We start from the raw sequence: 12,423 nt of genomic DNA, 5'->3' as shown, positions 1-12,423 counted from the left end.
CAGCTCAGCGCCTGCACACGGGAGACTCCACGCTCGTTTGTGGAATTAAAAGGAAAAGAATTGAGTACATCCTTACTCTCCTAGGTGAGAAAACTTAATTCAAGTTCATGTCTGGAGTTTTGTTCCCAGACTCCATGTCCAGGAGAGGGTTTTCCAAGTGACTCCCACTTTGTAGACAGGGGGCAGGAGGGGTTAGCTAACTCTGGGGGACCCAGGTACGTCAGAGGAAATCTCAGGAGAGAGGATGGCAGCAAGTCGGGCTGATTAAACAGACAAGACAGAGAAAAGCAGGAAAGGGAAATGATGTCACACATTCTGTCAGCTTTGAGGAGAGGGAACTGAAAATGCACTGCTTCTCAGGGACTCGGCTGCTCCGCCCATCCCCACCCTGCAGGGGGGTAGCAGACGGGGCGAAGCTTCTAATATTGCAGGCCTGAGAATGGGAGCTGAGGTCTTCGTCCAGCAGAACCCTAAGGGCTACGTGTTTCCCTGCAAAGTGATGCATCTGGGCAGGAAGCCCAGATGCCAGCAAATGTGATGTCATCATAGACAGGGAAAACCCTAAACTGCCAACTCAGGACTTGCTGTGGGAGAAGAGGAGTGGCTGGGTTTTTTTTCTTGGTTTCTAGAAAATTGTTTCCTGCCCCAAAATGGCTTGGTTAAGGAGCCGATTTTATTTCATAAGAAAGAATTCTTTTTCTCTCTCCTCCGCCCAGCTTATCTTTTCAACTACACAGGCACTGATTACATGCTGACCCCTAGTTTTGAAACCCTACTTCTTAAAGTTAGATTGATGTGCTCATGAAATGTACCCTCATTTCTCTACCAGAGCCGCGTCATCCCCATCCATTCCATTTGAGCACTGACAATGTGCTATGCACTGCACCGCCCTTGAAAATCTCCCGGTTAGTGCACAGCTATTACTGTGTCTCTCTCCCACTATAAGACCCTTCATGGCTCCCTATTGCCTCAGGGCAAAAACAAAGAATTACAGAATCAAAAGGTCCAGCTGAAGGAGCCTTAAGAAGTCATTTAATTTATTTCCCCACAATTCACAGGTGAGGAAACTGAGGCCCAGAGAAGGGAAGTGATTTCCCCAAGACCACACAGTGGGATGAAGCTGAAGCTAGAGCTAGAACTTAGGTTTCTAGTCTAAATTCACATTCCTTGGCGTGATATTCTTGCTCCTTGATGATGTGGCCATATTTCCAACTTGATCTGCCACTGCTAGTTCATTCGCCTGTCCTCAAATACCTTGTGAGCTTTGCTGCCCCAGTCATCTCTGTCCTGAATGCCCTTTGCCGGACTCCACTCCTCCTCCCTACCTCTCTCCAGAGTCTTTGTCCGTTTAAAGGTTCAGCTCAAACCCTCCTCTGTGTGAGCCTCCCTCCTCTGTGCTCCTCAGCACGTACCTTCTGCTCATGCAGAAGTGTTGACTTTGTGGTTCTGCAGGCACGTGCTTATCCCCTCATTGAGGCTATAAGCAGCCAGGGACCAGAGATCTCCTGAGGCATCACTAATCCTCACAGCCTTCAGCAGTGTCTTGCAGATAGCAGGCATTTAGTTAGTAAATGTTTATGGAAAGAATGACTTAAAATCTATTCTATCAGACACAAGGAGTAATAAAAATCTACTTTCGAGCTTAAAGATTTGCATATATTTAAAATCCTCCTGGCAAATCAGTGAGCCAGACAGGCAAAGTAGGTTTTATTCTCCATTTCATTGATGAATCAGTGAATGCCTGAAATGTCAGGACTTGTCTTGGGTCATCCAAGGTCACCCTGAAAGTTAGTGGTGTGGATGTAAATATTAGAACTGGGTGTCCTGGCTCTCAGTCCCATTTGGTGTCCAGTCAACCCCCTCTGTGTTCTTTCCATAGAAGAGTCATTTCTTCTGCCAGAATTATCATGGGAAAAGCTTCTCTCTTGGTCTCATTTTCAAGGGATGCTACTTATTCTAGAAGAATAGTTCAAAATGGGTTAAAAGTGTCATTTATTGGAAAGATTACTTGATTGATTTCAACTTCTGAGTCTTTTACCAGCTGAGTGACCTTGGGCAAGTTACTTAACCTATCTGAACCATAGTTTCCCCACTTGTGGAATGAGGGAATTGGACTAGATGTACTTGAAGTCACTTCTAGCTCTAATACTAGAGGAATGATATTGTGGCAGGGGTGCCCCTGGGCCCCCCACAAATTAAGTTATGAAATGCATGCACTGCAGGCCACTGTCTTCTCTAAAGGACCTGGGATTGTACCAGCAGGCAGGGGCCAGCTTGCAAAGGGAAGAGACTCACAACAAAACTCTATTTCATTTTTGTTCTTATGTGACAACTTGAGGGGGTCATGTTACAGAAGGTGTGGCAATAATTTGCAATTATTTCCGGCAATTATTTGCAATACTGAACCAACATGTTCTTAGAATGATATGATTAATATTAATGCTCCAAGAAAAAGTGAATTTCATTGTATTGGGAAGTTTGAAAACCTTCTGATTTCAGGACTTGAGGATGGGTTGCAACAGTTCCTTGCTTGTTTCACAAACTGGGTAACAACACCCATCCTGTTTATCGCCTATGAGACGGGTCCTCAAGCAGCTGGTATTGCCTACGATAGGATGGAATTATCCCAGTGATTCAGGAATCCTGGGAGGGATGATGGGATGTGATAGAATGAGAAAGATTGTTTCTATTATTGTGGATTCAGTGTCTGGAAGGTTCTCAGACAGATGAGATGGGTGGTCTGTTCTTTTAACTGAACATCTTGTCAGGTCTCTCCCTTGTACATAGGGCCAGAAGTAGAACTGGGAATCCTATCCCCTGGCATATTCCCCCTACTTTTCCTGGGCCCCCTTGCCTCTGAGGACACACAATTTAACACAAAGAGTAATAAATTCCAAATTAGGAGACCTAGGTTGATGTCTCCATCCTGCCACCAACTGTCTCCTTGATCTCCACGTTGCTTCCCTGGGCCTTAGTACCCACACATCGGTAATAACAGTAGAAAGAGATACTGTTTTTTGAGGAAGATCTGTCATTTACTGGCTGGGGGAACTTGGGAAAACCATTCAACCTCTAAGCTTAAGTTTCTTCATCAGAAAATTGGGTTATAAGACCTGCCTCAAAGAGATAATAATTTATCCAACACATATTTATTAAAAGCTTACGGGCTTCCCTGGTGGCGCAGTGGTTGAGAATCTGCCTGCCAGTGCAGGGGACACGGGTTCGAGCCCTGGTCTGGGAAGATCCCACATGCCGCGGAGCAACTAGGCCCGTGAGCCACAACTGCTGAGCCTGCGCGTCTGGAGCCTGTGCTCCGTAACAGGAGAGGCCGCGATAGTGAGAGGCCCGCGCACCGCGATGAGGAGTGGCCCCCGCTTGCCACAACTGGAGGAAGCCCTTGCACAGAAACGAAGACCCAACACAGCCAAAAATAAATAAACAAATAAATTAAATAATTAAAAATAAATCCATAGACATAGGTACTTCATAGCCCAAGAAATTAAAAAAAAAAAAAAAAAGAAAGAAAAAGCTTACTATGAACTGGGCTCCATTCCAGGCATGTGTAATATAGGGGTAGATAAGACAGACAAAATTCTTGCCCTCAAAAAGCTTATATTCTTAGTGGAATTTTATGAGAATTACATGGCAATAAGTATAATATATATGTATTAGTATATATATAACGTACGTTATATATATTATGATTATAATGTATAGAGCATTTAATATCTAAGTCCAGGTACTAGGTTTAGGATACGCTCTACATTATCATTATAATAGTTATTAGGTTGAACTATAAGACAAGGCCAATATCAGACCAGTCTTTTTTTAATTTTTAATTTTTATTTTATTGAATTATAGTTGATTTACAATGTTGTGTTAGTTTCTGGTATGCAACAAAGTGATTCAGTTATATATATACTTTTTCCTATTCTTTTCCATTATGGTTTATTGATGTTGAATATAGTTCCCTGTGCTGTACAGTAGGACCTTGTTATTTATCAATCCTATATATAATAGTTTGCATCTGCTAGTCCCAAACTCCCAATCCCATTCCTCTCCTGCCCCGCCCTTCTCTTTTGACAATCAAGTCTGTTGTCTATGTCTGTGAGTCTGTTAGTTTCATAGATAAGTTCGTTTGTAATATCAGACCAATCTTGACCTACACAGATGGAAATTGCATGTGGTTCAACCTAGCAATATTTTTACTATCCTTGATTCCTCCTCTCCCTAACCTACACATTTAATCTGTCTCCAAACATTTAAAAAATGTATTTAAATTCTCTCAAGTCCACCCACGTCTCTCTCTCTCTCTCTGCTGCTACTAGGTCAAGCCAAGGTTAAATTTCTCTCTGGGACTACTTCAATGGCTGGATTCCCCATCTCCAGTCTTACCTGCCTCAAGTCCATTTTCAAGTGTGCCTCTCTAATCTCATTGCTCCTTGCTAAAAGCCTTCATAACGCCTTGCTTTTGGATAAAGTCCTAACTCCTTAACATGACCAATCTTACTTCTGACCTCCAACCAGCTTATCTTTCATTCTTGTGTCCCCATTCTCCTCTCTTGCTCTAATTTTAGGTCATTTGGTAATTACTGATTGGTTTGTATGTCTCCATTTTCAGGTACAGCTAAGCCTGAGATCCTGTGGTTTTAAGATATAATATAAAGAAGGAACAATTTGAAATCAACATGTTCATTCAGTAGTCATCATGTGTTTGCTGAGCACCTACCAGGAACCATTGAGTGTTGGGACCATGAAGTTGAACAAGGAGCTCTCAGGCCAGTGGGAGATACAGATATGTAACCCAAAAAATTGCAATTCACTGTGATAATTACACAAGAGGCACAAAATAAAGGGTAGCTCCAAAGGTGGGAGGGAGGGATAAATTTTGCCTCGGTAAGTGGTGGTGTAGAGAGAGAGAGAGGTTAGGGTGAGACAGAGGAAGTGTTTTATAGCAGGTAAGCTGAATTGGTGTCTGTGCAGAGTGTGAAATGGGATCTATTAAGCAGATTTTAAACAAGAATAAAGTATTCTGATATAGGAAAAGCAGAGTCTTCATTATTAAAGTAAATTGGGATTGCACGTGAACTAGATTTACTTAATCATTATAGGTAACTTAGAACAAAACAACTGGGTTCTTCTTGGTTAATGAGAAGGAACTGACTGACACGGGTACAGCTTATATTTCCTGAAAGTCTTGCCAGACCATGTTTCTCAATTTTACTTTAATCACAGTTATGGATGAGAAATTGTTTACCTACTAACAAGGATGGAAAAACAGGCATAAGCACAAGAGATATCTAGATTAGATATTCACACGTTTTCAGCATTTATCAAGTATTACAATGAAACGTTACAGTCCTCATTTTCAAGGAACTTTAGGAAGACATTAAAAGACATTAAAAAGGAGTGTTCTGATCAAGAGGTAGAAGAGCAAAGCATCATAGTGACATTGAATGTCAGAATTGGAAAAGATCTTATACATTATCTATTCTATTGCTCTCATTTTACAGATAATGTAAATTGACATCCAGAAAGATGAAAGAATATGCCAAAGTTATCCTGGTAACTATGGAATCCTTGAGCTTAAATACAGGACTTCAGAGTGTCAGATATTGAATAGGAAAAATGTTGCAAAGGAATATATTATAATCTCTACCATCTTGACAGTTTCCAAAGCACTGTTGGAGGTTAATCTCAGGTGCCTTAATTTAATCTTGCCTGGAGGTGTGGTCCCGCCTAATGGATTAGTCCATGTCTAAGAAAATCTTCCAGTATCATTAGAGAGAAAAGGCTAAGACCCATGAAACAGAGGGCAACATTAGATTCTCATATGCCAAAGAAAAACCTGCTGTTGGAAGTTAGAGAAGAGAGGAATTGCTTCGGACCAAAGTAGTTCAGGAATAAAGAATTGGGGTCCACTCTTCAATGATGAATGGAGGGAAAGTAGGGTAGCCATTGTTGGAGAGAAATGGTGGGAAGAGCAAAGGCAAAGGAGAAGCAGCAGGAGCGAGTCCACAGTGTCTGGGTCTGGGGAGAAAACTGGTTAGGAGAACTGGATTTAGAGGAGGGGGAAAAAGCACCTCCTGGAATTCTCTTCCAGTTCTGTAATTCAGTGATCTTTTCTGTTCTGATTACCATTTTACCTTCCTTCTGGAAGGGAGCCAGAAAGAAAGGGGTATCCTTTAACCAATAACTAAACCAGTAATCTCCAAAGAAGTGCTTCTTAGAGGAGGAAGGTGTTGAGGTAATCCAGTCAGCAATTAAACTGCCTCAGGCCGGGAGGAGGTCCAGTGTCACCAGAGAAATTCCAAGGGAGTTTTAGCCCTCACCTGTGGGAGCTGACTTCATTCATGGGATATATATACACATAATTGGAAACTCTTAGCTTGAGACAGACTCCTAGGAGATCACAAGCAGCAGCCCTTCCTGAACTCAGGTAAAAGAGCTCCCTCTCTCTACACTATTCACATGGTTCTGGGGATGAGCTCAGTTCTCCTAGTCATCTAGCCAGGTGTGTTCAGTGCCATGTCTAAAGGAGTCCTTTTCATTAGGACAAAATATCCTAGAGAATAGGGAATTGTCATGTTTATCTTTGTATTCCAGTACCTAGCATGATATTCAAGACAGTGGGTGCTTAATAAATGCTGATCAAATTGTTGAATTTAACATATATTTACCATATACCCACTATGTTCAAGGTAACTAACATCATTCTCTATTTAAAATAAGTTGATCACTCACTAGATGCTAGGTGTACAAATCATGCATCATTTTATTTAAATGTCAAAACAAATTTCTGGGGTAAGTTTAGTTAGAACCATTTGGGGGCTAAGAAAACAAAACTCAGAGAGGTGAGTTGACTTGTCCAAGGTCACATAGATAGAGAGTGACTAACTCATACAGATTTACCTGTGACATTTTCAGTTTTAAAAGTTAAAGTGCTATGCCCTGGATCCTCCCCTCACCCCCCCGCCCCAGTCTTGGGAAAACTGGGACAACCTACACCGATGGGGACTTGTAGAGCAGGCATTTGGACCTAGTCCTCAAACCCAGAGTTCTCTCTGATACTTTTGGGTTTGGTTTGTTTATTCCCTTTTCCTACATGTGGCAGTATCCCAGGTGAACATGAATGTAAAGTATACCGAGCCTATTGATTGGAACGCAGGAAAAAAATCAGTAAGCGGTAACGATTATCAGTGCTGTACCAAGGCATCCGGGAACCTAAGGCAAACAGGAAAGATGTACACCTCTCTATATATGCTTTTTTAAGATTTTTATTGGAGTATAGTTGATTTACAATGTTGTTTTAGTTTTAGGTGTACAGCAAAGTGAATCAGTTATACATATACATATATCCACTCTTTTTTAGATTCTTTTCCCATATAGGCCATTACGGAGTATTGAGTATAGTTCCCTGTGCTGTACAGTAGGTCCTTATTCGTTATCTATTTTATGTATAATAATGAGTATAGGTCAATCCCAATCTCCCAATTTATCCCTCCCCCCCTTACACTCTGGTAACCATAAGTTTGTTTTCTACATCTGTGACTCTACTTCTGTTTTGTAAATAGTTTCATTTGTACTCTTCTGCATATGTTTTTATTATTTTATGTATATTATTTTTCCAAGACATTAAGGTAGTTGAAAATTATTGAAAAATTGATAATTAGCTGTATTACAACTCACATTATTTTTAAGTTTAAATATGTTATTTATGTCCCAAACAGAATTTATTATAATTTTACTTTCCTGGTTTTAAGGGAAGAAAACTCATCACTAATATTTTCATCATATACTTCTGATACATAAAGACATAGATATGGATATAGATATATAGATAGATATAGACGGATGGATAAACATATGTAGATATAGATGGCTAGATAATGTATAGCTAGATAGATAGACAGATAGGAGCACTCATTTCCCCTTTTGTCCTGGGTTCCGATATGGCTCAGCATGGCCCTGTCAGATTCTGTCTTTATTTAAATTGTTAATCTTTTGTTCATCATGGTTGTTTTCATTAATTTTGTTACTGCATTAAAATATTATTTATCTTGATTACTGAGACTTTTGTCTCCTTAAATTTTGTGCCTGAGGTGAGTGTTTCACTCTCCTCTCCCTAATCTCAGCGCATTATCATTTTACCTTAAAACTCAGCAACTACTATAAAGTGCCCTCTTACAGAGCAAGCCTCATCCCAAGAAGAAATGAGTTCCTTCCCACCTTTTTCCTCTTTCTTTTGGGATCGCTTACTTGATCCTCGGCCTGAGTTACAAGGCTAGGAATAAATCTACTATCCTCAAATAACCAATCTGATCTCAGACAAATGTCAAATAGAGCTAAGTTCCTCTGCCCTGGGGATGGCCGTAAAATCCAGACAATTTCCCTGAAATGTTTTTGGTGGCTTGGCAGCAGCTTCTATGAGGTTCAGTTTTCCCCCAGTCCCTCTGTGGGTCTGAGGGGACCCGAAGGGTGAGCTACATTGGCATTCTGGAAGGGAAGACTATATACGTCAATTCGTGAAAAGAAGTTTTGACATTTTCCCTGAAATGTCATCCTCTATCTACTCATTGCAAGTGCCTGCTGCTCCAGGCCTTTCCTGCTGGGCAATAATGATGGGGCTGGGTTGGGGAGAGAATAAAGGAGCCAGGACCTGTAGCACCAACTCATACTCAGACCCTGAGCAAGCACCTGAAGCCTTCTCTTCTCTTTTTCTTAGTAAGTTGGATGAATGTGCCAGACCATCTGAAGTCAGATGAAGCTATTAAGTTTCACCAGGGGACATCGGGGATTGGGGGGAGGCATGTCCCTGGTGACGGGATTGGCTTCTTAAGGCATGAAATGGGGAAATCAATAAGTCATGCTCTTTCCTTAATTCTTAGCTCCTGTGGTCTCCAGAATCTGGCTCCAGAATCTCCTGTGGTCTCCAGAATGAAAGGCTCTGGTCTTCCCCTCTGCTTTCTTTCTGCTGTGTTTTATCTCTTCTGGACACCTTCCGCCAGGGTGAAGACACTCCATTTGGGAAGCTGTGTGATCACCGCAAGTCTTCAAGCAATTCGAAGTGGATTTTCGGAGATACGGAACAGAGGGCTATGTGAGGGAGGGACCCCACCTTTCACTTTGTGACTGCCTCCCCACTTTTCTACTTATTTTTCTCTGTCCCTCAGCAGTGTGATTACAAAAAGAGGCAGGCTGGGGACTCCTTACCAGGAGGATGTGTTCCCAGGAAATATCTGTAGTTCATAATTTAAAAGTGTTTTGGAGAGGGACTCTGCCCTCTGTGCCATGGCAGGGAGGGGATGGGAGGTCTGGATGTCTAAGATCCTGGCAGCAGTTACTGACCTGTACTTTTTCATCTTGCCTTCCTCTGTTTAGCAACCCAAAGATGAAATCATTGACCTCAGAATCTTGAGGAAGACTCAGCCTTTGCAAGACACAAAGGTACATGCTTGGTCTGTATGAGTTCTGGGAGGAAATATGAGTCGGGGGCATCTCCATCACCCTTGTCCCTGGACACCCTCCCCCCCACCAACACGCCAGTCTTCTTTGTAGCCTGCAGGTCAGTGCTGCCTCCTCTGCCATATACTGAGAATCTACCTGGACAAGGTATTCAAAAACTATCAGACCCCTGACCACCGTATCCTCCAGAAGATCAGCAGTCTCGCCAACTCTTTTCTTACCATCAAGAAGGACCTCTGGCTCTGTGTGACTAAGGGTCTTGGGTAAAAGGATCCACCTCAGCACATAGCTTCAATGACTTAGCAATCAGGCTCATTCTTAGCCTCATTTAATGGATGGAAGAACTGAGTCCAAGAGTTCTAATAATCTGTGTTGAGCCATGTTACTAGGTAATGAGAACTCAGTTATATTTATTTTTGAATACAAGCTCCATACAAAATGTCTACAGAACTATAAAGTGCTACCTATTTGATGTCACCGATAATTTCCTAGTATCCATGAAATTATGCTTCTTCTGTAGGTGAGTTATCCTGCGGCATACTAGTGCATCCTGAGTCCAGACAGCTAATCAGCAGACAACCGGACTCAATCTCAAGATAGGACCTAGGAATCCAATTCTCTCTCCCATGGGGGCTCTCTGGAGGGAGCTAGACTAGAACTGGGTTGGAGGGTGCAGGCCAGATGGGATACAGTGATCACAAACTCTTTCAGTGCTGCCTGTTTCTAAAAAGAAACAATGAGCTCTATATGCTTCCTCTTCTAGCTGATGATCAGTTTAATGATCCTAAATAAGGAGGTCTGAAAAGACTTCTATAGGTGAAAGAATAGAACTTCCACCTACTTTGTGTCAATGGCAAGGGCAGAAAATCAGAATCTTTAATAAAATCTATCATTCTTTGGTATTCTTTTCAACATGCCCATATGACATGCCCTTGTGGGGAGGAAGCAATGGAGAAATACGGCCAGCTTATGAGTCACTTCCAAGAGGTATATGCAATTTTGGCCTTGGTTGGGATGAGTGTTTTTAGAACTGAGATCATAGATGGGTGGGATGGATGTTCATACCTAAAGAAATGTTATAGCCCTCAGGTTAATGGCTCTCTGAAGTCATGTGGACTATCCCTCTGCTTTAACCCAGGGGATACCCATTCAGGCTCTAGAAGGGTGCTGTCTCTGCAAGATGCTCTGGGAATCAAGAAGGAATAGCCATGATTCCATCAAGTCACTCCAGAGACATCTGAACTTTCCAGCTACACAAACTAGAGGCGATAGTTTTCCGACATTCACACACTTGTACATACCCTCAAAAATAGTCACTCACAATTTCCTGCATGCCCATGCCATGCTGTTTCTCACCTCAATGCCTTTGCACATCTGCCAGGAAGGCTGGAGGCTGCTCCACACTCACTAATTCCTACTCATCCTTTAAGACTCAGCCTAGGCATCACCTCCAGGAAGGCACTGGCTACTTCTCTCAGAGTTAAGTGCTCCTGTCATCCTGTGGGGCCCCCATCATCTATTTACCACACTACATTTTAATTGCCTGCTTCTGCCTGTCTCCCTCACTCAACTGTGAATTCCCTGTGGGTAGTGATGATGTCATTCATTTCTGAGTCCCTAGCCAGCCCAATGCTTAGCACAATAAATATTTGTTCCATTGAAGGATGCACAGTAGGCAACCCGTACACACACACACACACACACACACACACACACACACACACATCTTTCTTTAAAAAACAGCCTAATTATTTTGATCTCTGTGATTCAAGGGGCTTGAGTTGTAGTCCCAATTCTGCTACACCCCTGGGCCTCAGTTTCTCTATGTAAGACTAGGGTGATAGGACTCAATGATTTTTCCCTCCTCTTGTGAGATCTTGAGGTTCCATAATGCCTCTCGAGCTCTTCATTTTGAAAAAGATGCTCTGTTTACAATCTCCAATAGACCTACCAGTGAAAGGAGAGGATTAACCTTGGAGCCCACATTGTCTCTTTATGAGTTGCTCACCACTTCACTTGGTATCTTCCAGCTTCAGCCTCAGGCAGCAGTGGTGAAGGCTTTGGGGGAGCTAGACATTCTCCTGAGCTGGATGGAAGAGATGGACTAGGAAGAAAGTGATGCTGCTGAGAGTATTCTGGGCCAAGACTCCCAGCCCTCAGTACCCAGGAGGCATGACCCCAAACCACCATCTCTTTGTTGTATAATTTAGTGCTGGTCACTGTGTATATTATTTATTTATTATTTGTTTCCTTACTGTGATTATCTTCATGTGTTCCTATTCTTAATCTAAAGTTTTGTTAGATTTTAATAAGATCTTTTTTACTGTTGGGTGTATTTCTTAGCTAATGTATTTATTTTTGCTATTTAACTTATTTATTTTTATATTTGAAGATGAGACTTTTAAAAACAATTCACAGATTATATTTATAACCCAACTAGAGCAGGTTTTTCATAGAGTAAACAAACCTTCTAAATTCTAGAGGAGCCGCTAGAATTTTATTAAATTAAGGACATGTTTACTGACCACCAGTGCTCTAAGAGATACTTAAAACTGAACCAATGGCTGCTAAGCGTGGGTTGTGGAAGAAGAACTTCTGATGTGAAATTACAGGCTTGTCTTACAATGACTGACCACTCCCACTCAACTCCCAAACCCCAGATTTGTGTATCTTCCATTTATGGAATCTTCTGGGGCCAGAATGTATTTTTACAAATAAAGTTTTCTCCGTATGATATCTGCTTGGAGTTTGAAAATGCTTCAGGAGTAGAAACAATGATGGGGATGAGCTTGAATCTCATATTACCTAGGGACCTCTTGCTTCTTCGGAGAAGGAAGATGCCAGTGGGAACCTGGGCCTTCTCTCCCCTGCCAAATGCATCCCCAGCTCTATCTCCTAAATCACCCACAGCTCCGATCCCATGACTCTGCCCTCCACATGAAGAGACTGTGACTGGGT

At 42.0% G+C, this 12,423-nt stretch overlaps 1 protein-coding gene across 1 annotated transcript; it reads left to right on the top strand.

The window, feature by feature from the left end:
- Positions 1-8,937: 8,937 nt before the first annotated feature.
- IL20 (interleukin 20) lies at positions 8,938-11,573 on the top strand. The gene is given in 5 exon segments (XM_057530950.1): positions 8,938-9,092; positions 9,378-9,447; positions 9,559-9,706; positions 10,373-10,452; positions 11,496-11,573. Coding segments are annotated over 5 exon segments (531 nt in total).
- Positions 11,574-12,423: the final 850 nt, after the last annotated feature.

The sequence above is a fragment of the Balaenoptera acutorostrata genome, chromosome 1, assembly GCF_949987535.1.
Source record: "Balaenoptera acutorostrata chromosome 1, mBalAcu1.1, whole genome shotgun sequence".
Lineage (NCBI taxonomy): Eukaryota > Metazoa > Chordata > Mammalia > Artiodactyla > Balaenopteridae > Balaenoptera > Balaenoptera acutorostrata.
This window is presented reverse-complemented; position numbering and strand designations above follow the sequence as displayed.